Source organism: Amblyomma maculatum, chromosome 1, assembly GCF_055883805.1.
Source record: "Amblyomma maculatum isolate TAMU_Amacu chromosome 1, ASM5588380v1, whole genome shotgun sequence".
Classification (NCBI taxonomy): domain Eukaryota; kingdom Metazoa; phylum Arthropoda; class Arachnida; order Ixodida; family Ixodidae; genus Amblyomma; species Amblyomma maculatum.
Window position 1 is genome coordinate 193058080 of NC_139344.1, and position 24940 is coordinate 193083019.

General features: G+C 47.8%; 1 protein-coding gene across 1 annotated transcript in view; it reads left to right on the forward strand.

The window, feature by feature from the left end:
* Positions 1-17743: 17743 nt before the first annotated feature.
* The window catches only part of LOC146205292 (uncharacterized), a 171568-nt gene continuing 164371 nt past the window's right edge, over positions 17744-24940 (forward strand). Inside the window, exon 1 of the mRNA XM_084606614.1 lies at positions 17744-21786. Within this exon, the coding sequence (XP_084462740.1) occupies positions 17744-21786 (4043 nt within the window). The remainder of the gene's footprint in view (positions 21787-24940) is intronic.

Below are 24940 nucleotides of genomic sequence, written 5' to 3' on the forward strand. Positions count from 1 at the left end.
CTTGCCCAACTCACGTGCTATTTTTAGCATTTCCTTTGACATTTTTTTTTATTTACTGATTGTGACACCCATTTAATGAATAAATCTTTAGTACCGGAGCTCTTCATGCCAGTGAAGAGGCTGTGCGCACGTGCAAAAAATATTTATCGGAGAGAAAACATGTCCAATGCACAAATGTGGGGAATCTTTATTGTCAAATTACATCTACACAAAAAGCACAGGAAGCTTCAGCAACAGTGTAGGGTAACAGCGCAAACAACGTGACGGGAACGCGGGAGAAGAGGACAACACAACGAGCACTGACTTTCAACAATGCTTTTTTCGACGAGCACACATCCAGATATACAGCATCACACGTGCCACCCACACATCACTTCTGCCCACCGCAATACACACGCTTTTGAGCACTCCAAACAATTAAGCACTATACATTTAATCCCTATATCAAGTTCTTTTCTCTTTAGCTGCTAATGCACTGTTTTCGCAATATCTCGTGCACCAGCTGTTATGCTTTTCAAGCACTTGACAACGTTCAAGTTCTGCAGCTTAAGTTTTTGACGGGCAATCTCTGACCTGAATTCTGATATGCCTGCAGTTTTGATCAATGTTATTTTTGAGCTGTCTTAATCGTTCGTCCGTACATTTACCTGTTTGACCGACATACTTCCGCATTTCAGAAGTATTGAATACACAATGCATTCTGTGCTGGACAGTAATATACGTGCGTCTTTTTGCGCACGTATATTACTGTCCATCATGGTTCACCAACTCGCCCAAACAGCTGTTCTTCTGCATTTTGTGCATTACAAAAACCTAATCAGGTAGTTTATTTGGCACCTTTGCTGCTCTAACGTCTCTTCAGCATTTGTGCGTCGGCAAAGGCTCTTTAGTTTTTCCGTGGTGTTGAGTATAGAATGCACACCCGCCCTGCGGGCTACCTTTTTCAGGTGGTGGTAAAAGCTGTGCACATAAAGCATGGCCACAAACCTTAGTTTATTTTTCAGTTTCCCGCTCTCACAGCCTTGTTCGCCTCTATCACGCCCCCGTTTTAGCTTCTTAATTAACCGTTTGGTGACCGGCACAAGCAAGTGTGAGAGGTAGCCAGCTCCCAAAAGGTGGTCAAAACTAATGAAACGAGTCATCGTAAACCTCTGCTTATCCAATGTGCTGAAGAAGTCCTGCATTCACGCAATAAAACTGAGTTTTCGTTGCCAGGTTGACCGCTTTTGAGAACATGGCTACACCTCGCACTTTCTTATGTCAGTTGCCAAACGGCAAAAAAGGTCGCGAGAGCGAGAAGCTGAAAAACGAACGAAGGTTTGTGGCCTTGTGCATAACATGTCCCACCCCCTGAAAAAGTTTGGCCACAGTGTGGTTGTGAGTCTTGTACTCGCCGCCCCGGAAAGCCTAAAGAGCCTTTGCCGATGCGTAAATGCTGAAAAGACGGTAGAGCAGCAAGGATGCAAAATAAACCACCAGATTCAGTCTGTGGAATGCACAGAAGGCGTTGTGCATTCAATACCTCTAAAATGTGGAAGAAAGTATATTGGCCAAACAGGCAGATGTACGAACGAATGGTTCAGAGAGCTCAAAAATAACATCGATCAAAAGTGCTGGTATATCGGAATTCATGTCAGAGATTGCCCGCCAAAAACTTGCGCCGCAGAGCTTGAACACTGCGAAGTGTTTGAAAAACATAATCAACAGCTGGTGCGCAAGATAATCGAGGCAGCTGAGATAGCTAGATTGCAAGAACAGTGCTTTAGCAAAACGTACCTGCAGCTGAAAAAAAAAAAAAAAAAGAAACTTGATATGTTAAATGTATAGTGGTCCATTTTCTGGAGTGTGCAGAAGCGTGTGTATTGCGGTGGGCAGAAGCGACGCGTGCATGGCACATGTGATGCTGTGTATATGGACGTGTGCTCATCGAAATGAAGTGTTGAAAGTCAGCGCTCGTTGTGTCATCCTCTTCCCTTCCGTTTCTGCCACGTTGTTTGCGCTGTTACCCTATAAGGAATCAACAAGCCCAATCGGCTTTTCAGCAACAGACTTCCTTACTGCCATTAAAGAAACAATGTATCCATCCAAGGAAATGCTCTAACCAGAGCATACAAATGTGGGACACATAACAAGAGTAATAGTAACAGAGCAATGATGTTATGGTGTGGCAAAAATAAATATTCATGGGGCTTACAAGTTCCTCCTCAGAATGAGTAAAATTAAACATCCCTGCTTAAAGGCACAATGGGCTTTATTTTGCAAATATTGTGCTAGCCGAAAGATTGGTATCCGGCTTAGAAGAAGCTGATCAATTCCTTGTGTACCATAAAAAAACAAGGTTCAGCAATGCATGTATTCTGACGCCGTATCTAAAGAACAAAATTTCAAAGATGCATATTGGCATGACTAAAACATGCTATGCTGAATATCTGTCATCCTGTCATTACAGCAGCTGTAGGGAGACTTGTAGTGATAAGTTCCTGCATATTCATCCTCCCTCGATGCAGAGAAGCTGTTGCATTGCCGGCTCAGGATGTCTTTAAAAGAATGGCAGGCATGGGCATACCTGCATTTTGTAAAAAAGAGCAAGACATTTCGCATCAGTGCACACCGTTCAATTATCCTTTTAAAGGGCTAACTTGTTATATCACGTATTCTGATGGTCATAAAAATATATGGGTTTTTGGGAACCACGCATCAGGTGTTCACTCCTGGAGCCCATCTAAATTGGTTATCGCTGTTCCAAAGCAAATGTTGCATGTGACAATATAAACACAATGCTTTAACCAAAAAGCAACATGTTAGGAAAAAGATGTCCATGTGACCAGGCCACGTGATAAAGCAAACAACTGCTACAAACTAAAGAAAACCACTAGCCTGTCCAGTGCTTAAACTGATTGTATAGAAATAACAATATGCCTTAACATCTAAAAGGAAAATCCTAGGGAAATTTTAAATTGCTGTACAATTACGCCAAGAACAAGCCAGGATAGGACTTAGACTATCACACCAGAATGCAAGGCATCAAATCCTTCGGCAAACAAATTCATGCGACCAATAAAAAAAGTTACATGAAATAGACATTTCAACGGATCTTCCACAAGTGACAGAAATTCATTAATATCGCCTTCTTATACGAATTTGGCGCATTTAAAGAGGAATAAAATTTACTCCTGAAGTTATGGCACATTTCCCACAAAACGTAACATGTAAGAGAACACCATTTTCTCCCTAGTTCAGAGTTCAATTGTACACACTGGCAGTTCAGGTAGAATACAAGATATGACTCGTTACATCGCCCTATATTCTTTACGTAAGCTTGTGCGCAGCTTCCATTTTTTTGAAAGTGAGAAGTAATATTTAAAGTTGAGCCCTGGCTACTATGTGTAGGGCTCAGAACATAAAGTCTGATGCATTTATGCTGCATTTAAGACTAAACTATTCCAACAGAAACCAAATTAAGCCTTGTATCAAAGCATAATGCTCCCTTCTACCTACTTTATGCCAATACCTGGATAGCCTCTATGTTAATTCATGTACACCCATCGAAGCCCAACCTTATCAGCATATTACTTTTGGTACGTGCCCCACATTCGTATGCTACAGTAGAGAAGGTGTCTGTACGTAGCATTTTTAAGGGAATGCAGATGGTTCACGGCAAACTGCGGATCAGTTCGCATGGAACAACTCTGCTCTCCAGGCAAGATATTACACCATGGATATCTGTTGCATGCTAAAGGCTGGCCTAAATATATAACCTTAAGTGTGTAAACATTCATGAGTGAGCTTTTGAAAAGCTACAACAGTTAGCGAATGGAAGTGCTTGTATGATCTTGCGTGCTTTACTCCCAACAGTGAAGCTCCTATTTTAATTTTACCGACGGGCACAAATACTCGTGAGGTCCACATTTTAATTCTTACCAATAGGCCCAAATACCACACTAATTACCACACTACATGCTTTCCAGACACGAAAAACGTGACAAATAACAGCCTTTATTAAAACAATAATTGAGCTCACAGACTACCACTACATGGGCCAGGTAGGCAGCTACCTAAAATTCATTCTTATCCCATGAACATATATTATGGTATCAATGTTCCGAAGCCATAATGACAAGCTTAAGATTAATTTAAATCACCTGGGCCACTCTAAAGTGCACTGACATAGCAAAGCACATAGGTGTCTTTTGCATTTTATCACTGTTGAAATGCAGCGATCACGGACCTTGGTTCGAACTTTGGCTCAATAGCCGATCACTTAATCATTGAGCCTTCGGGAAGTCCCATTGCTAGTACATTTATGTTAGACATCAAGTTTGGCACTTTACTAGGGCTCTGTGCTCTCAACCTTCTATATAATGCTATCATAAACACAAATGTCAATGCGGAAAAATTAATGAAGGCCTCGAAATACTTGGGAAAAGAAAGTCGATATTTTTAAGCTTGAACAGCACGAGATCACCAACGGAGAGTAAATCTGCTAGTAGTCACTGTGAAGCAGAAAAAAGAAAAAAAAAATTAGGGGACACTTATACCTCTGTCACAGGAACACTTCCGATCCTCATTGAACTAGATCTGCAGTGAGGCTTTCAAGAAGGATTGAAGCATCCGGTGCTACACGGGCGTTTTCAATGAGCATTGAGAAATTTCCTTCTTGTGTGCTAGATGACGCCAGATGCGCTGCCGACAGCTAAAGCACGGTGGTCTGCCGTCAGCCGTCAGTCGTAATGAGTTTCAAAAAGAAACGCGCGATTGGGGTAATAATTGCGCGCTGTCAGCGTATACAGCAGCATTTCGCTTTTGGTGCCTCAGGCCACCTAATCTATCTTCCCAGTAGTCGATGAGTGCTGCTGTTTCTCTTTCGCTCCACAGTTTCCGCGCCGACGCAGTCGAAGAGGACGCCATCTTTACAAGCGGTGCACTGTGGTGTCGAGATTATAAAATTAGCTCAATATAAACAAGCTTAATGCTCTACGAATGTTCTAACAATGTTTTAAAAATGTTCTATCATGCCTTTTAATACATTTATATGTTATTATTTGCGGCTCTATTGCATTCATTAGTTTTTAATTATTTTTGAGCTCGCTGATGACGATGGTGTCGGCGATCGCTTTCGAGTGTGCTTGAAATCTCAAGAGCGATTGAGGAAGCAGCTTGAAGAAAAGCAGGAACGATCTCGATTGCACTTGAAAGTTGCTGTGTGACGACTTCGATCTGCATTGAGTTGAATGCAGATCGAGTTCAATGAGGATCCAAAGTGTTCGTGGTAAGTGCCGTTAAGTGTATAACACAGCGTTTCGCCCACACGGCCAGAATTTTTCACTTTTGAAATTTTTTATTGTTATATTTTCTCTTTATATACACAATACCTAATATTAGGAAACATTACCCTTCCATTGAGAGCAGTCTGACACCTTTGTATCGCTTCCTTTTTCTATTATATCAATTAACAAGTCAAATACACACTCTATAATTTCTAAATTTTGATTTGATTTGATCAAGCATTGACTTTTCATCGCGAACATTTTTTCACAATTGAATCAACTTTTCCTGATTTTTCATTTCTGAAAATAAAAAAAAAATAATTGATTCATTGCAAATGTTTCATTCACCCGTCATCGCCAATCACACACAAATCAATCATCAGTTAACAGAACCACGAATTACCATGAAACCATTTTTTTACGCAGACATGAATTATTTCCTACACGCGGTGCCAAATGCTATGCTAACAGCTTTTCGACGGAAGAAGCATACTGTATAAGCTGTAGCTTAAACCTGGACAGCGCCAAAAAATGCAAAGCGGCCAAATGCACAAACCAGTGGTCACCGCTGGTTTCAAGCGTTGTGCTTATGCAATATATTTCACACCCAGCTAGAATACATTGCCATGTGCGAAAAAGAAAAAAAAAAACGCTGTACGACATGGAACCGTTTCACATGATGCGATACGAACGAAAAATTTGTCCAGTGCGCAGTGTCGTTGCATGGTAGAATTAGGTCGTTGTGGCGCCAGTCGCACCAGCCCTTTCACATGTTTGCGGCGTCAGCGATTTCTGTCGGTGTGGCGGGTGCGGCACGAGCGGCGGCACCATCATATTTTACCAATAATAAATGTAGAACTCGCGTAAGATTAAATATTGTATCTAATTTATGTCCTTTTATCAGAATATAAAGCATTTTTGTGCATGATAGACATTTTTATCTTTTTCGTTTCGTACGCAACTATGTAACAACAGTCACATCAGGCTGAATTCCATTGGCTGGCGGCCGCCTGGTTCGCAGCGATCACTGCGACAGTGCGGCGTGCGACCAACTCGTTGGAAGTCTGCCGCAGCCACTCTGCGACGGGAGCGGCGTGCCCTTCTGTCGCTGTGCGACTGAAATCGCACTCTGCTGCGGCGAGAATCGCATCATGTGAAACGACCTAAAGTCTACAAAACGCATTCTCTTTTACACCTAACTTCACAAATTTCAAATATGACAGAACAACACTGAGGTCCTAAACAGTATGCACTAGTAATCTGGAACATTTATTTATCCATAACAATGATAGCATAAATCGAAACATTTCCCATACTTTTGTTGAAGGCTGGCTTACTCCCCTCTACTTTCATGTTGCAACCGCTTCTCCACAGGGAGCCCAGAACGGTCTGTAACGCATCTAATTACCTAAACATCAAACTCAGCAGTATAACAGGCATGCTTTCTGCTGAACATGCGGTCTAAAAGTCACTACCCGGCCAACTTGTGCCAATACATAAGATAGCTTACCTTTCGGAGGAGGTCGAGCATCGGCGTGCAGAAAACAAAGAGCGCAACTCCCGCGGTAGAACCTGTGACGGCCACTTCTGCTCCGAGTGCCTGTCAGGCGGCACAGTCACAACAGTGAACGAAACTACGCACATTTGCAGTTATATACGCACACGAAAACACCACGGTTAACTTCAATACGTCGAAAATACTGCGGAAACTGTACTTGACGTAAACGCTGCAGCAACTGCGCTATAGCCAAGCAATAGCTGCCATGTTGGCCATGTTGCGCGCCGAAGAAAAACAAAATGATGTAATGACGTCAGGAGGAGAGGCTACCGTAGCTTCGAATGCATGTAGTTTTGCTTTCGGTTTTATTGTGAAATGAATAATGTATTTGCCACACAATTGCAGCAGCCAGAACGATTCTGCCTGTTGCATGTATTGCTTGCTCGAGCGCCGCGCAAGTTGGTCATGCGGTACGCAATAAAATGAAACACAAACTAGCACAAAAAATTGCCCACGATTACGTTACTTCCTAATGCGAAATTTGAGCTCAGCTCATCAGCTTTTTCACCTTTTCGATAAATTGAGGCAAAGATTTCGAGCAAGACATGTATGTACAATAAAAGACAACTTTGTTTTTTAATTTTTCACACGTATTCCTTCAAGAAACACTCCCCTAACAGTTCTTGGCTGTCATGAAAGAAGCTTTGTGGTCGGAGAAATGAAGAGAGCAGTTGAGTTATCAAGAGGTTGCGGGAGGCAGCGCGTGGGCCCGTAGAAACGTTGCGCGACGAACAGGTAGCAGCGACTGACTGATGCCGCTGACGCCGCTAGCGAGTGAAGCGAGTAAGAACGGGATGCGCGCACCGTGATCCGCCGAGCCGGCGTTTCGGCAACCGGAGAGCACCCTCGCCGCCACTAAGGAAGGGGGGGGGGGTGCTCCTCCTCTTTCTGCATGGCGGCAACGGCGTTCTACGCAGTACGTTGTCTTGACTCGCCAGCGACGTCAACGGCATCAGTCAGTCGCTGCTAGCACTGCCTCCGGCGACCCCCCCCCTCCTTCGCCTCTCCCACTGCGGGAGCGGACTTTGTTAAAAATGTGCCTTGCAGTAGGCTATAGGGTTCGTAGCCCGTATCGTGTGTCTTTATATTTGGTTGTTCTTGGAAGCACGAGACTCAGGTTGTATTTCGTGCCCATTTTTGCCTTTTGCGAGGTGGTTGGAGCATGCCCTGCCTCGTAGAATTTCGCCGTCTCCTCTGCACAAAATGGGTGCCCACGCTCGTAAGCCAGATGGACTATGTGGGCCGACCACTTGTTTTGTATTGGCTGGGTAGTCACAGACGCATTCTCATGCCTTGTGGCCGCGGCAACAGCGGCCCTGCTGCAACCCACGCTTTCTTACGATGCGGCCGTACAAATGTCCGCTCAGAAGCCTTCCTCGATGAGAAGACATGACTGCGTCGCAACTGTGCGAGGCACTCTCGCTGAGCGCGCTCCCACCTAGCTCCTTACCTGGTTCTTCTTTGCAGTCCAACATGGAAGGAAGTTAACAGTCCCGGCCTTCCCGATGCGGTAAAAGATCTGCGCTGGCGCGTGGCGTAGGGAGGCCTTCCCACAAAAGACCCCCTGAGATTCTGGGGGGTTGTTCGAGATGGGCAGCCATAAACGAGCAATCATGTGTTGGAAGAATGCGTAGTGATTCCATGCTCCATAGTTTGGCACGCAAGCTCCACCCTTGTCTAGACTAACCACACAACGGGAAGCATTTCAGTGGTTCCTGAAGTTCACGATCGCGCTCGTCCTTTTGTAGAACCGCAACGTAGCAAAACAGGTACAGACACCGCTTCGCTTCATGCAACCCCTCATGGCCAAGTTAGCAGTGTTAATGCGGTGCTTTCTCGACGCCCAACGTTTTGTTCTTGGCGAGGACACTTTTCTTAAGCGGTGTTCGACGCACCACATACGTATTAAGCAAAAAACTGGCCCTCGAATGGACCGCGTGGTAGATCAACTGGCACATCCAAGTGGGACACTCGCGAATCCACAGGGGCATACGCGTCCTAAGCGGATAGCGCGTGCTTTGTTGTACATCTCGAGGTCATTGCGGTCTTGCCTTAGCATGAATGTGTTGGTTTAAAGCGAGTGACCTGCTTTTTTTTAGTCGATATTTATTGCCTCAGGGCATCAGTAGGGTATGAGATGAAGGATGAATAAATGATTAAATGAATGGAAAAAGGTTGGCTGATTTTATAAGTCCAGAAGTGAGCGATGATGAGGTCCCTGCGTCCAAGTGACGTATGAGGCAGGATTGGTTGCTGAAAGGCCAGCTATGCTCAGGTGCCGGATTCGTGTTGGTTTGAGTGCTGGGCAGTCCCACATCAAGTGGTGGATGTCGGCCTCGACATCCTCGTTTTTACAGATCGGGCATACTGGGCGAGGATATAAGTCTTGGAAGTGTGACCACGTCCTAGTGACAGCTGGTGTAAGGGCAACACCGACCCGGATCCTCCTAAACGCAACCTACTCTGCACGGGTGAGACCGCGGGGAAGGGATATGGCACACGGAGGGATAAGTGCACGTGTGCGGCGCCGGAGGTGCTCCTTTCTTGACAAAAGGAGGGTAGCGTCGTCCACTTCGAGGAGCCGTGGGATTGATGCGTCTTGGTTCACGAGGCGGGTTGCTAAATCAGCTTGACTTTGGGAAGGCAGCAGATCCCGTGGAACCCACTCAATGCGTATTGATTGTGGGATGCGCGCCGCAAGCTGGTGGATGTCTTGGCAAATTTTAGGGCAGCGGCTGAAACGTTGGAGCAGCCGTACTGCTTGAAGTGCGTCAGTGCGGATGACAACGTGGGCTGTAGGGAGCATGGTTATGGAAGCCACGGAGTAGAGCGCCTCCTGAACTGCCACGAGCTCAGCGCAGAAAGATGTAAGTCGTTCCGAAAGCTGAAACGTAGTTGTCTGATTCAGGCTAGGTCTCTGTGGACAGTAGATTGCCGTTTTGGCTTCATAGCCTTGCAGGCTTCGATCTACGTACATTACTATGGAATCTTGAGGCAGGTGAGTATCTTGCTTTTCAAATTTCTGGCGAAGCAACGATGCCGAGTTGGCAGACGTTGGTCTGCGGATGTCAGTTGGCTTGTTGTCTCCTAACTGTATAAATTTCCAGGGAGGGAGAACTGGGCGCAGGTGGCTGAAGAATAATGTGTGGCGTTGCATACGTCCTCAGTGCTTGCGTGGAGTGTGACAAAGTGGCCTGGAGTCTACGAGCATCACGGCGCTGCTGCACCAGTTCATCGATGGTGTTGAGCTGCGCATTCTCCTGTAACGCTACGACCGGTGTGAGTCGTGGAAGGCATGTTATGGGCCTCATAGCTTCTCGATTTACGGCTTCAAGGCGATCCCATTGTGCTCTTGTAAGATGCTGTAACTGGGCCTGATAAACAATACGTGGCTGCAGAACCGCCCTCACTAACTGGCGTGCAACAGACGAGCCAGCGCCACCCGTTTTAGGTGCAATTCTTCTTATTAAACTAACAGTTCGAAGTGCTTGCTTTTTTTTTGCCTGAGAAAGCCAAGAAGCCGCTGATCCTGATCGGTGAATTGTTAAGCCCAGAATTTTCAGGCTCGAACTTTTTTGTATTGGGGTGCCTGATAGAGAGAGACGAATTGGATTCGAGGTAAGTTTACGGCGTCCCTAGCGGTTGGCGACTGACCTGCTTGGAGCATGAAATCCTAGCAGAGGCGCTGGCTGATCATGGGCCCTAGGATTGTAATGGTTTTCTTTCTTTCCCTCTCGTTCTTGTGTAACCTCCGAAATTCCTGATTAGTTTGTTCGATCAGATGCCAAATTGCATAGCGCCTGTATTTGAATATTTTTACTTTACCGCATCAGGAAAGCAATCCCGTTGCTGCCTGTATATCCGTACTGTAGTCCAGAATGTTGTTATATGACCGCTCTGTAATGAAAACTTTGTGTTTATGTTGAAATAGTGACACTATCTCAATAACTTTTCTTTGAATCGGTTAAGCATCTGCCATCGTCCACTCGCAATTTAGGTGGTATAGACAACGGTTGTTGTCAAGGCCAACTTTATGGGTGTCATGCAGTGTTGCCAACGCCGACAGACTGATTTGCGTGTAATGGAGCCAATAAGGCCTGCTGCGGTAGCTGGCTTTGTTTAAAATGTGCTTTTCAGTAAGCTATATGGTTCGCGGCTCGTTTCGCGTGTCCTTATATTTGGTTAGTTTTGGGAGCACAATACTCGGCTTGTATTTCTTAAACATGCAGTTTTATGACAGAAAGCGGAGCCTTGTGTAATTGCTGCTTCTTACAGGTAGACAATATGTGAAATAAGAGTACAATGAAAAGAAATATATACATTATAGACATTTTCTTTTAGCTGCAGCAGAAAAATTTGTGAATTCACAAAAAACGTAAAGGTAGAAAACTTAGTATAACAGATAATTTCTGTTAGTTAACACAATGTTTCTGCTATTTGTGAACAGAAAAACACTGTGAAATCATTGGAAAAATAAACGAAAAACATAGCAGAACAGAAAATGTCTCGTAGAACAGCTGCCGGATAATTTTTGTATTTTCCAACACAGCTTTTTTAGTGATGGCGATAGTTATGCGAACACCACAGATCCGTTGGTGATATTAGAAAGGCGGCTGGATGCTAAATACTAGGCGAGGTTTGAAAGAATGGAGACACTGCTTGCCCAATTATTGGGGACGATGAGTTAAATGCAGGCGCAATTCAACGTGATGCAGAATTCCTCCACAGATACGCTCACTAGCTTGGAGGAAACAGTGACAAAAATGCAACAGAATAGACATGCGTAGTGAAAAGGAAGACGCTCTGGTGTGGCAGTGGAACTGCCGCGGCTTCCAACCAAAGCGAGCGCTCGTGCAACAGCACTTAGAGCAGATCAAAGAAAAACATTTAGCTATAGTCCTGCAGGAAACTGGGAAAGATCTAGTCAAATTATTTGGATATCAGGCGCTCCACAGTGACCGGGGAGGAAAATCCCGCGTCACCACGCTATAGTTACAAGGAGCATAGCGGCAGTCGAGCACAAGGTCAACTGGCGCGACCCTGAGGCAGTCTTAAAAATTCGAGGACACTTTGGCGACTAAAGTGATGAAAGGCGAAAGCCTGAGTTCTGTGCAAAATTTGCGCCTGTCCTCAGGTGCAAGCATTTCGGGGAGATGACGTCAGCTCCTTAGCGACGAGATCGCGCTCCTTGTATCTTCGCAGTTCTATGTTTGCCGTTGTGGTTGATTTTACCGGGTGCGCGGCATTAATTAGCAAATAATTAATCAAGCAACTGTCACTAATTAGTAATTATTATTAGCCAACAAATAGTAATTATTCATTTAGTCATTAATTAGTTATTGATCATTGATTGGCATATGGCCATATAAAGCACGCATTCGTGCAACTGTGGTGGTCGAGACCTCCATGACTCATCCCGTCTCGACCAATCAGAGCCGCTGAAAAAGGGTGACACTTTTGCTGACAATAACGATGAGGCAATAAAGGCGTTCGCCTTAATAGACATCTTCATCGGTTGCAAAGAAGAGCCTAGAGTATTCCTCTTAAACGTATATAGCACCTGCCAAAACAGAAAGGTACGCTTTCGCTTCCTCTTCCACAAAACAATGACAACTGCAAGAAACAATCTCCTCGTAATAGTAGACTTCAAAGCGGCCCATCTAGAATGAAACAACAGTAGGCAAGACCCCAAGGGGAGGCAGCTGTTGGAGGACATGCAAAAACTGGGCCTCACCCTCCTGGCGGACGCTAGCTGTTCGTCCAGGATGGGAAATAGCATCTGTGCGGGCATCACCCCTGACCTTACCCTCGGCAAAAAAGACTGGCTATGGCTTATCTCGGCTATGCCAGGATATACGTATCGAAAGCTAAGGCATAGCTTGGTTAGCCTTGGTTATTTTGATTGCACGTCCAGATTAGTGTGGTTGCCTGGCTAGGTCTCCGGCTCGTAGCCTTCGCCTGTCTTCATTAAAATAAAAAAAAAACCGCATAATCCTGGCTTGCTTAAGCCTTTCCGACTCGCTTTCCATGGCTCCAAACACGGAGGCGCCGGCGAATCAACCGCTTTTTTATGCAGCGCCGCTTCGCGCGCCAGCTGCTGTCTACCTCCCCGGCTGCACGCCAAACGGCGCTGCTCATGCCTTCTCCGTCTCCGCTGCTCTCTTCGCCTTCATCCTCTCTTCGCTTTTGCTATGCCCTCTGATGTCATGCGCAGCGCACATGTTGTCCTCTCCGGTTTCCGCGCATCCGCACTAGTGGCCTGTCACACACACGGCAAAATGCTTTGGTCGTATACACGCTAGATGGCGAGTATGTGGTTGCTAGGCAGCGGTGGTGAGAGCGGTGCAACCACGGTGAAAATTTGTGCCACGGCGAAATCTCTGCATCGCGGCCAATGTAGCTTCCGCTACAATATACCGGAGATGCGGTCAGGAAAAACGTGGTTCAAAATTTCGGCAGCATTGCTCTGGCGCTGTCCTTGGGCAAGGGTGTCAAAACGACGGGCTTTAGTCAAAACGGGTCGCTTCAAAAAGCCCAAAATACCGAATGAGACAGGTTTAGGCAAATCAGAGAAAACAGCGACCGGAGAGAAGAAATCCAAAACGTTGACAAATAACCGGAGATTTTTAAGAGCCACGCCGAGAAAGTTACCACAACTCTACGAAAGGACGGCGCGCCGGCGATAGTCGACAGCAAAATCCTTCACATGTGGGGCTGCGTTTTCATGTGGAAAGCGAAACACGGCATGTAGAGGCATCTCTGGTCGCAAAGGTGGAACAAGAACCTTAAACGAAGGATAGCCACTGCCATAACAAAATGATTTAGGACTACGCAATAAAGCTTTGCAAACAAACCTGGTGCAGTAAGGGCGACAAAATGGAGAGGAACATGAGGCTCCTCAATACGTGGAGCTACTCAGACGCCTGTCAGATCCTGACAATTCGAAAACCCAATCTGGCATAAGACTGACGAAATCCAGACACGCGTTCGAGGAGACGGACGACGAATTGGTGACAAAACTAATTAGCATGTACGTAGGTGGCACGCAAGCAGTGGTTAGCCTTGACCGCCTAGTAAAGAGCAGAGACATTAGTCTGCCAACCAAGATCCGTATAACTCGTGGTATGGTCTTTCCAGTTGTGATGTATGGATGCGAGAGTTGGACTGTGAAAAAGGCTGACCGCCTAAGAACCGACGCGTTTGAATTGTGGTGCTGGCGAAGACTCTTGAGAGTTCCTTGGACTGCCAGAAGATCAAATCAGTCGATACTGTCGACCATAAACCCTGACTGCTCATTGGAGGGTCAAATTCTAAAGTTAAAGCTCAGCTACTTTGGTCATGTGATGAGAAGAGAGGAGTCGCTGGAGAAAGATTTGATGTTGGGAAAGGTTGAGGGTCGCCGGAGAAGGGGTAGGCAGCGAACACGATGGTTAGATGGCATCCTCGAGGCACTGCAGATGAAGTTATGTGATGTTAGGAAGATAGTGAGAGACCGGAAAGCGTGGCGTGACATGGTCCATAGGGTCACGAAGAGTCGGACACGACTGAACTACTGAACTGAACTGAGGCGGCACGCAAACCTCCCGCTGCCGGACTACGAGGGACCCTTCAAAGAGGCCCTCGGAAGCACCGATCGCGGAGGCGGAGGTCCACGCCGAGATATTAAGCCTAAAACAAAATCAGCCCCCCGCTCGGTCGGAATCATAAACAAGGTTCTCTGCATTTTGGATGATAACTCCATCGGCACGCTCACGAAATGCATGTGCGCTGTGTGGGACAGAGATGGCCTCTCACAACAGTGGAAGAAAGCGATCATAATCCTGATACCGAAATCAGGCAAACCCCCGAAATCTAAAAATTTGCGACCAATCTCTCTAACCTCATGTATAGAGAAATTGATGGAGAGCGTAGCCAAACGCGACTAACGCGATTTATTGAGCGGAACGACCTGTGGCCGCACAAAATGGTCGGGTGCCGGCCCCGCCTGTGCACATAGGACGTAATGCTTCGCTTGAGACACTACTTCATAAAAAGTAAAACCAGAGATGCAAAGGTTATGGTATAGGCATCGATCTGACCAAAGGCTTCGATTACGTAAAACATGCGGCGATCCTTTCCGGTCTTCAAGAACAAGGGGTCGGAGAAAAGACGTACGGCTACGTGAAATACTTGTCGGTTCAAACGATAAAGGTGAAGATTCAGGATATTGAAATTTGAATCCTGCACAGACCGACTAGGAAAGGGCACGCCGCAGGGCTCTGTGCTGTCCCCGTTTCTCTTCGATTGGCCATGCGAAAAATCCCAGCAGAACTTAAGAAGGTCGAAAACTTGAAGTTCACCATGTATGCGGACATCGTTACCCTCTTGGTCAACCGAGGGAGGGACGCGAGCATAGAGCAGCATTTGCAGGCGCCGCCGGGCGCCTTAGTGTGCTACGCTGCCGAAAGGGTCCTCTAGTGCTATCCGCAAAAATCGGAACTGTTTATCTACAACCCGAAGGCGCTCAGGTGCAAACGACCGATAAACGTAAACGGAATGGTAGACTGCCACGTAGTGCCTAAAGTCGAACAAATCAGGATCTTGGGACTGTTCTAGAAACAGACGGGTACAACGATACGACGTTAAAGAAGCTGAACGCGTACGCCACGCAAGTCACGGGACTGTTTGTTCAGGAGAATCGCTCTCAAGGGTCGGGTCTTAAGGAACAAAGCCACCTGAAACTAATGCAGGCGTACATCACTAGCCGCATATGTTACGCCACACTATACCTAGACATCAGATTATACGAAAAGTAGACAATAGGCGCACTCGTCAGACGATGCACGAAAAGGGTGCTGGTATTACCCAGCTCGACCTCGACAGAACGCCTGCTCGAAACGGATGTGCACAACAAATGGACGGAACTAGCGGAAGCGGTGCGCATGGCGCAACTAGAAAGATTGAGCAGAACCATCACGGGAAGAGGCATCCTCGGCTGAGGGGGACTGCAATCAGACAGAGGGACAAGCGACAAAACGGACATTCCGCGAAAGTGTCGCGAATACGTAATAGTGTTCCCCTCCCCAGAAACATGCACCTATCCTACAAGGAGGGAAGACAAAAGAGGGCAGATATGCTCGTAAAGAGAGCGGGGAAAATGAATCCGGAGGAGGTCGCCTACGTGGACTCGGCTAGCGGGGGCGGCTGTGGCCGCGGTCGTCAACGGCAGTGGTGTATATCTATATATACCGCCGCCGCGTGCGCTAGGAGCCGAAGCGTACATATGGCCAAAAAAGTTGCGGTAGCGCTCACTTGCGTTGGAACGGACGCGACAGCAAAACGGCTGTCTGGAACTTTAGTAAAGAGAAGGTCTCGAAGGAGGCAAGCAGAATTCTAGGGAAGGCAAAACTAAAGAGGAAGTTCCTAATCATTTCGACCCTTGTGCGCGAATTCGTTAACGGCAACGAGACGGCTCAAAAGCTAGCCCGAGCCCTCTACAACCGGCCTGTACTCTTACCCTACTCAACTCTTACCCTACTATCAGCGTATATTGCGTGCAGAAGCTTCAGCCGGTGCTTCTGGCGCCTTATCTGTAGCAGTTCTAGTCCGATGTGCTTCTTTATTTCAGTTATGCTTGCGTCTCTGGAGTACTGCCTTGATATAAACCTAGCAGCGCGGTTTTGTATGCCTTCTAGCTTGTCAGTCCGGTACCGCTGGTGGGGACCCCACAATGCGGTGGCACATTCTAATTGCGGCCTTAACAGTGACTGGTATGGTATTGTCACAAAAGTGGCCGCATTTATATTTCATAATATGGCAATTAACCATATGTAGTATATTCTAGAAGAGTTTATTGATATATGTCAGTGTATTCTGTTTGCCTCTGCCTTGTCGGTAATGTCAAGAGCACGCGTACGTGCACGTTCTCCTCGCGGGGTAGTTTCCGCGCAGTTAGAGAAACCCCCTCGCAGTGCGCGAGCGGAGGTGTCCTCCCAGCTTGTTTTGCAATGTGACCCCTAGCAGGGCCGAAGTTGCTGGCGTACGTGCATCCTTTTGTGGTTGTTTTGTTTGTGACTTACGTTTTTTCATCCGCAACATGGCGGCCATGCAGTGTGGAAGTTGCGGGGCCTACGTGCCCCTTCCTGCGTGTGCACTTGTGCGTGTTTGTTCTACGGACCCTGACTTGGGGAGGGAACTGTTGTGTGGGCGTGTCTTACACATTGTCAACCGAAGGCTAGAAAAGAAGCCGACTCGGACCCAACGGCAGTGCGCCTCTCGCCTCCAAGCACTCCGGGCTCCCCGAACCGCCGCCGCATCGCACCACGAAGACTTCGCCCCAGGGCTCCGGAAGGACCATCGCCTTCGAGAGCTCCCCATCTGCGTCGTCTTTGTGAGTGGAGTGCCGCCGCGCTCGTCGGACAATATGCCCGTTTCCTAGTTTCTTCTGAACTTTTTTCTACGCTCGTCTTACCTTGTTTTAAACATCTGTGTTCAATTTGCATGTATCCTGATAGTGAGAATTTTGACTGATGTATTTCTAATCGCTAGTTTTCTCATGTACGCTACCTTAACTGTGTTGTTTTAAATGCCTGTAAATGCTTGCGTCGTATCATCCTGTGTATAATACTAAGAATATATAGTTGTTTTTCCATCATTGACTTCGTGGCTCTGTTCTCATTCACAACGCTGAACGTAACCGGCTAACGCTGGGCGTCAAAGTTCCAACTACCTTTGCCTCGGTTCGAGAAGGTGTCTCGCACCCCTTCCGGAGCCGTAACAAATTCTGGCGTCCGCGACAGGACTTTGACGTAACAAGTAAGCGTTGTGGAAGGAGACCGAGCCTCGAACCATGAAGTGATCTCGAAGGGTGGCATTTGAGAAGTGTGCATTGCTGATAGATAGTTTTCGGTTTTTTTGGTAGTTTTTATGCACTTGTGACATGGATCTAGAGAAATTAGTATCCATAGGTGGACAGTTAGGTCTCTCAGGAGTCGAACTGAGAAAATGGATAGAGGATGAGCAAGCTAGGCAGAGGGAGGAAAGGTCTCTCGCTAGACAAACCGCGGAACAGGAACGCGCGGCAGCAAAAGAGGCTGGTGAACTCGAAGCCAGGCTTCTTCAGCTAAGATTAGAGCTTCGCCAGGCGGGAGATGATTCCGTAGTAAGGGCTGATGGTCGCGACGTAGTAGCGGAACCCAGTTTCCGCCTTAACCCCAGCAGGTTGCTTGTTTCATTTGACGAGAAGAAGGACGACCTAGATGCTTACATTAGGCGGTTTGAGGTTATAGCCCGTAGCCAGAAGTGGCCTGAAGATCAATGGGCGACGGCATTAAGCACATGCCTAAGCGGTGAGGCGTTGAACGTTTTCGGGCGACTCACGCCGGAAGACGCCTCCGATTATAAGAAGGTGAAGGCGGCGCTCTTAAAGCGTTTCAGATTTACGGTCGAGGGCTTCCGTGAGAAATTCCGGGGTGGCAAACCAGCCGACGGCGAGACAGCCGCACAATATGCAGCGCGTCTAAGCCATTACTTAGACCGCTGGGTGGAGCTGTCCGAAATCCCCCTAGAGTACAAGTCGCTGCGTGAGCTTTTCATTAAAGAGCAATTTCTGAGCAGTTGTCACGCCAGCATGTCGTTGTACTTAAAAGAACGGAAGGCAGAAAAATTGCAAGACATGATCAACCTCGCTGATCAATTCCTGGACGCGCAAGGCGGTGTCAACTTAGCGAGGGGAAGGAAAGAAAGCCGGGAGGAAGCGAACAAAGCAGGAGGCGCCGAAAGGAAGGCCGTCGAGAGGGGAGCGTTGAGATGTTATCTCTGCGGCCGGGCGGGACACAATGCCGCGCACTGCCGGAGCAGCGACACTGCCAACCATATCCCCCACTGCTTCAAATGTGGCCGAAGAGGGCACAAAGCAAATGTGTGTCGGCAAGGGGCGCCTGACAAAACGCAGGCAGCCTGTGTGTATTCCCCTCCGAGGGAAACAGAAGAAAACATTTGCGACGGCTACGTTGAGCTCAAGAATGGTAGCCGTATTCAAGTTGTCAGCGCGGTGCGAACGGTGGGACAGAAATCTTTGGTGGAAGGGTTACCCATAGTTGCCGGAAGTTTGGATGGGAAGACAATTACTGTGTTGCGTGACACCGGTTGCAACACCGCGATTATCCGGAGAGATTTGGTAGCTGATGACCAGCTAACGGGGACGAGTAATCCCGTATACCTGGTGGACGGCACAGTGAAAAGGCTCCCAGAAGCGCAGGTGCAGGTCCAGACCCCATATTACAGCGGAAATCTCGTAGCACTGTGCATGCGGAATCCAATATATGACCTGATCCTGGGTAATATAGAGGGTGCCAGGGCTCCTGATGATCCCGTTGAAGTGGTCGAAAGGACCACTTTGGAAACGGATCTGGTCGCTGCAACCACCGCTGCCGTAGTGGCTCGCGCTCAGGCCGCAAAGGAGCCTCAGAAGTTCCAGAAACTTTGCACTCCGGACGCTGAACGACAATTAGGGGACGGAGAAAGCTATGCGGCCGATCAAGAGAAGGATCAATCATTGCGCTCATGCTTCACACAAATTGGCAAGAATTTAAAGTGTCGAGATGGGGAGAGCGGCATCTTGTTCAAGAAGGAAGGCGGCCTTTTGTACCGATGCTACACAGAGAAGGACGGACGGCAGGTGCGACAGCTAGTCGTTCCCGAACGACACCGAGAAACGGTACTGAAGATGGCGCATGACAGCGTAATGGCAGGACATCTGGGTGCTCAGAAAACAAAAGAGCGGATTTTAGAAGAGTTTTTCTGGCCTGGCATCACGGCGGATGTTAAGAGATTTGTGGCATCATGCGATATCTGTCAGCGTACCACGCCGAAGGGGAGAGTGCCACGCGTGCCCCTTGGGAAGACACCAGTCATTGACACCCCCTTCAAACGGGTGGCCATTGATATCGTCGGGCCAATCTACCCCCCGTCTAAACAGGGCAACAGGTACATCTTCACACTGATTGACTATGCCACACGTTACCCGGATGCAGTAGCCTTGCCAAGCATAGAATCTGAGCGTGTTGCCGAAGCTCTGGTGGCGATGTTTTCGCGATTCGGTGTCCCTCACGAGGTACTCAGCGATCGTGGCACAAACTTCACCTCAGAATTGATGAAGGAAGTGGCACGATTGCTCTCCATTCGTCAGCTGCACACCACTCCATACCATCCCATGGCTAACGGGCTGGTGGAGAAATTCAACGGCACGTTGAAGCTAATGCTGAAGCGAATGTGCGCTGAGAAGCCGAAAGACTGGGATCGGTACCTAGCCCCTCTTCTTTTTGCCTACCGGGAGGTTCCCCAATCCAGCCTCGGTTTTTCGCCGTTTGAGCTCCTGTACGGTCGACACGTGCGTGGGCCATTGGCCATCCTAAAGGAGGTGTGGACGAACGAGAGCTTAGATGAAGAGGCAAAGACCACTTACGAGCACGTACTCGATCTCAGAAACAGATTGGAAGAAACATGTCGTTTGGCGCATGAAGAACTTGAAAAGGCAGGAACCCGTTACAGGAAGTTCTATGACCGCAAGGCGAAGGACCGAAACTTCGAACCTGGTCACAAGGTGTTAGTTCTGCTGCCAACTGATAGCAACAAGCTGTTGCTGCAATGGAAGGGCCCATTCGAGGCCACCGCCAGGAAAGGGGACGCCGATTACGTCATCGACACGGCAAGCGGGTCAAAGATTTTTCACGCAAACATGCTGAAAAGATACGAAGAGAGGGGAGACGCACCCGCCAACAGACAGTGCCTGGTGATCAGCAGCATGACTGAAACTGAGGAGGACAGTAAGCTGCCTGTTCCAGAGTTTGAAAAAACGGAGGGAGTAGCAGATGTGAAGCTATCGCCGCACCTCGATGCCGCGAAGAAACAGCTCCTTTTATCCACGATGGAGAGGCACGCAGCTATTTTTTCCAATGTCCCTGGCAAAACAGAATGGATGGAATGCAGTCTACCGCTCACGACAACCGCACCCGTTCACGTTAAACAGTATCCTCTACCTTTCGCAACACGGCAAGGTATCGAGAGCGAAGTGCAAGAAATGGAGAGGCTGGGAATTGTTGAAAAGTCAGTCTCCCCATATAACTCTCCCGTACTTCTGGTGAAAAAACCGGATGGAAGTAATCGCCTTTGTATCGACTTTCGGAGGTTGAATGATGTTCTGATCGGAGACTCGGAGCCCATGCTCAGAGCCGATGCTGTTTTTGCCACAGCGGGAGACAAGAGATATTTTTCAAAGGTGGACTTCGTGAAGGGATATTGGCAGATCCCGCTGTCTCACGACGACAAGGCTAAAACGGCTTTTTCCACTACGTCCGGACTCTACCAGTTCCGCTTCATGCCGTTCGGCATCAAGACAGCGCCCGCAGTTTTCGCCAAACTGATGCGCAAGGTGGTAGGCGGCATTCACGGAGTAGAGCACTACTACGACGACGTACTCGTCGCCAGCGCAACCTGGGAGGAACACGTTGCTACACTGCAACAGCTATTTGCAAGAATCGAAGCGGCCGGGCTTACAGTGCGACCCAGCAAGTGTGAACTCGGGATGACGGAAATTGATTTCCTCGGTCACCGAATCGGAGCAGGCAAGCTGGCACCCCTGGGAAAAACTCTGGATAAAATACAAGCGGCCGAGCCACCAAGGACCAAGCGCCAGGTGCGAGCTTTCTTGGGATTGACCGGCTATTACAGAGAGTTTATACCCAACTATGCGGAGATAAGCGCACCCCTCACCCAGCTGACCCGGAAGGGCGGAAGTAATGCAGTGAAGTGGGACCCCATACATGAGGAAGCCTTCCGCAAGCTCAAGCATTGTGTATCCAATCCCCCTATTTTGCGGCTGCCGAACTTCAACGAGTCCTTCGTTCTGCGCACCGACGCTTCCGACACTAGCTTGGGTGCTGTGCTCCTGCAGCCATACGAGGGAACGCTGCACCCTGTCGCGTATGCGAGCCGAAAGTTGCTCGCTAGGGAGGTCGCCTACAGCACGATTGAACGAGAGTGTCTCGCTTTGGTCTGGGGCGTCCAAAAGTTCTCGACTTATCTATATGGTGTCGAATTTCTTGTTCAGACCGATCATCAGCCGCTAGCATATATACAGAAGAGTAGGCAACTGAACAGCCGAGTTCTGCGCTGGAGCTTGCTCCTCCAGGAGTATAGTTTCCGCGTGCAACACATTAAGGGTAGTCAGAACGTCGGGGCGGACTACCTTAGCCGACTGTAGTGTTCATAGGATTTTGCATGCATTATGGATTAATGGTTATGTTCCTCTATGTTACCTGAACTTCATTCTTGTTATGTGTTACTTATTGTATAGTGCATGTCCATGAGTTGTATCGGCCTGCGTGCCACGTTTTGTTTGTTTTTAGAATATTATTCTATAATATTCTGAAAGTGGGGGGCCGTGTCACAAAAGTGGCCGCATTTATATTTCATAATATGGCAATTAACCATATGTAGTATATTCTAGAAGAGTTTATTGATATATGTCAGTGTATTCTGTTTGCCTCTGCCTTGTCGGTAATGTCAAGAGCACGCGTACGTGCACGTTCTCCTCGCGGGGTAGTTTCCGCGCAGTTAGAGAAACCCCCTCGCAGTGCGCGAGCGGAGGTGTCCTCCCAGCTTGTTTTGCAATGTGACCCCTAGCAGGGCCGAAGTTGCTGGCGTACGTGCATCCTTTTTTGGTTGTTTTGTTTGTGACTTACGTTTTTTCATCCGCAACATGGCGGCCATGCAGTGTGGAAGTTGCGGGGCCTACGTGCCCCTTCCTGCGTGTGCACTTGTGCGTGTTTGTTCTACGGACCCTGACTTGGGGAGGGAACTGTTGTGTGGGCGTGTCTTACACATTGTCAACCGAAGGCTAGAAAAGAAGCCGACTCGGACCCAACGGCAGTGCGCCTCTCGCCTCCAAGCACTCCGGGCTCCCCGAACCGCCGCCGCATCGCACCACGAAGACTTCGCCCCAGGGCTCCGGAAGGACCATCGCCTTCGAGAGCTCCCCATCTGCGTCGTCTTTGTGAGTGGAGTGTCGCCGCGCTCGTCGGACAATATGCCCGTTTCCTAGTTTCTTCTGAACTTTTTTCTACGCTCGTCTTACCTTGTTTTAAACATCTGTGTTCAATTTGCATGTATCCTGATAGTGAGAATTTTGACTGATGTATTTCTAATCGCTAGTTTTCTCATGTACGCTACCTTAACTGTGTTGTTTTAAATGCCTGTAAATGCTTGCGTCGTATCATCCTGTGTATAATACTAAGAATATATAGTTGTTTTTCCATCATTGACTTCGTGGCTCTGTTCTCATTCACAACGCTGAACGTAACCGGCTAACGCTGGGCGTCAAAGTTCCAACTACCTTTGCCTCGGTTCGAGAAGGTGTCTCGCACCCCTTCCGGAGCCGTAACAGGTATAGTTGTAAGAATCTGAGAAGCAGTTATAAGGGTCCGTATAAGTAGGCTAAGCATTTTCCCGGCTTTTTTGACGGTCATATCAATGTGGCTGGAAGAGGACAAATCAGCAGTTAGATGAACAACTAAATATGTAACTTCATTTGCCTTTCTGAGTATGGAATCTCCCAGTTTGTAAGTAGGTTCATTATTGATTTTAGATTTAGTGAATGGCACCTGGAAACATTTATCAGCATTCAAGCTGCGTCTCCAATTTTGGCACCAGGAGGCTATGCTGTTCAGTTCCTGCTGGAGTGCGTCTATATGATGTTGATTGCGAATGGATCTGTAAACAACGCAGTCATCTGCAAAAAGTCTCATTTGGGAGGAAATGTTTGAAGCGATATCACTGATGTAACTTAAAAAAGTGTACTGGCCCTAGCACCAAGCCTAGGGCCCCTTCGCGATCCCTTTCGAGTTTGATATAACCAGGATCGACTGTAATGATAATGTCAATGACTATGGTGCAAAAAAAGAAAGTTTCTTCGAATGTAACCCTATGTTGGATGCTATATATTCAGTACGTAACTTCAACGACAGTGTGCTAGTTATGTGGACGCCGAGACATCGGTAAGATGTTAAGTTTTCAAGGGGGTGACTCCGAAATAAATGTGTTGGACAAGTTGTATTCGAACGAGAGATCACAGAGGCATTTTTTTAAATGTTTAGTTTCATTTTCTAAGTTTAACACCCCTCAAGAATGTTATTTAGATCGATCTGGAGAGAGTGAATATAGAAATCGCTAACTATTTTACGATGGATCACACGAACATCAACAAATAAACAAATTCTGGAAGTAACAGCAGTAAGTCAATTATATAGATAGCACGGGGCCAAGCATCGATCCTTGAGGAACCGCAGAACAAACTGGTACAATAGAGAAATTTGCGTACAATAGAGGAAATTGCCTGTGCTGCACAAGAGAGCTGGCAGCTGCATGGAACTGGTTTCCCGGGACTACTTCAAATATTTCATTTTTTTAACCCTTGGCTGAAGTTAGCTGGGGCGCCCAGAATATTTATATACCAAAGGGTCCTGATTTAAACGATATACACTGCAACGCGGCCAATCACAAACGCCTAACCTACCCATGCAGCGCAGCCGCACTGCTTTCGTTCTTCGACCTTGGCAGCGCTTCACAAGCGTACACATCCATCAGCTTCCCAATGCGCCTGCTGCTGTGCGGCAGCGCAGCCTACGAGTCACACCTTATGGCTGATCGCTGCAGATGGGCTTTCTCGAGCCGCTTGTCGCTTTCTGCTCAGTGGGGCTAAGATGTGCGGGAGCCTCTGCCACATGCTTTACTGTCGGCCAAAAAAAGAAAGCTGGCGCTGTTTTTAGATGGGTGTGCAAGGTGGTCTTTTTCTCCAGCCCCTCCCCCGAGCGGCCCCACCTGCTTTGTCTCGGAGAGAAACGCTCTCGGTGCGTCGTTCGCGACAGCTGTCGCTGTGTCCAGGCTCGCCGGCGCTTAACATGCTGCTAGATCGAGCGCCGCGAGCTTCGCCCCCTTTCGTCATCCGCCCTGCTGTGCCAGCGGCGCGATGATAGTGCGTGTGTGACGGCGACATTTGCCCGGCGCCTTCGTTCGGCTCTCCTTGCACTTGCTACCACCTTCGAGGCAAAAGGCGCACCAAGTGATTCATCTGGCCTGC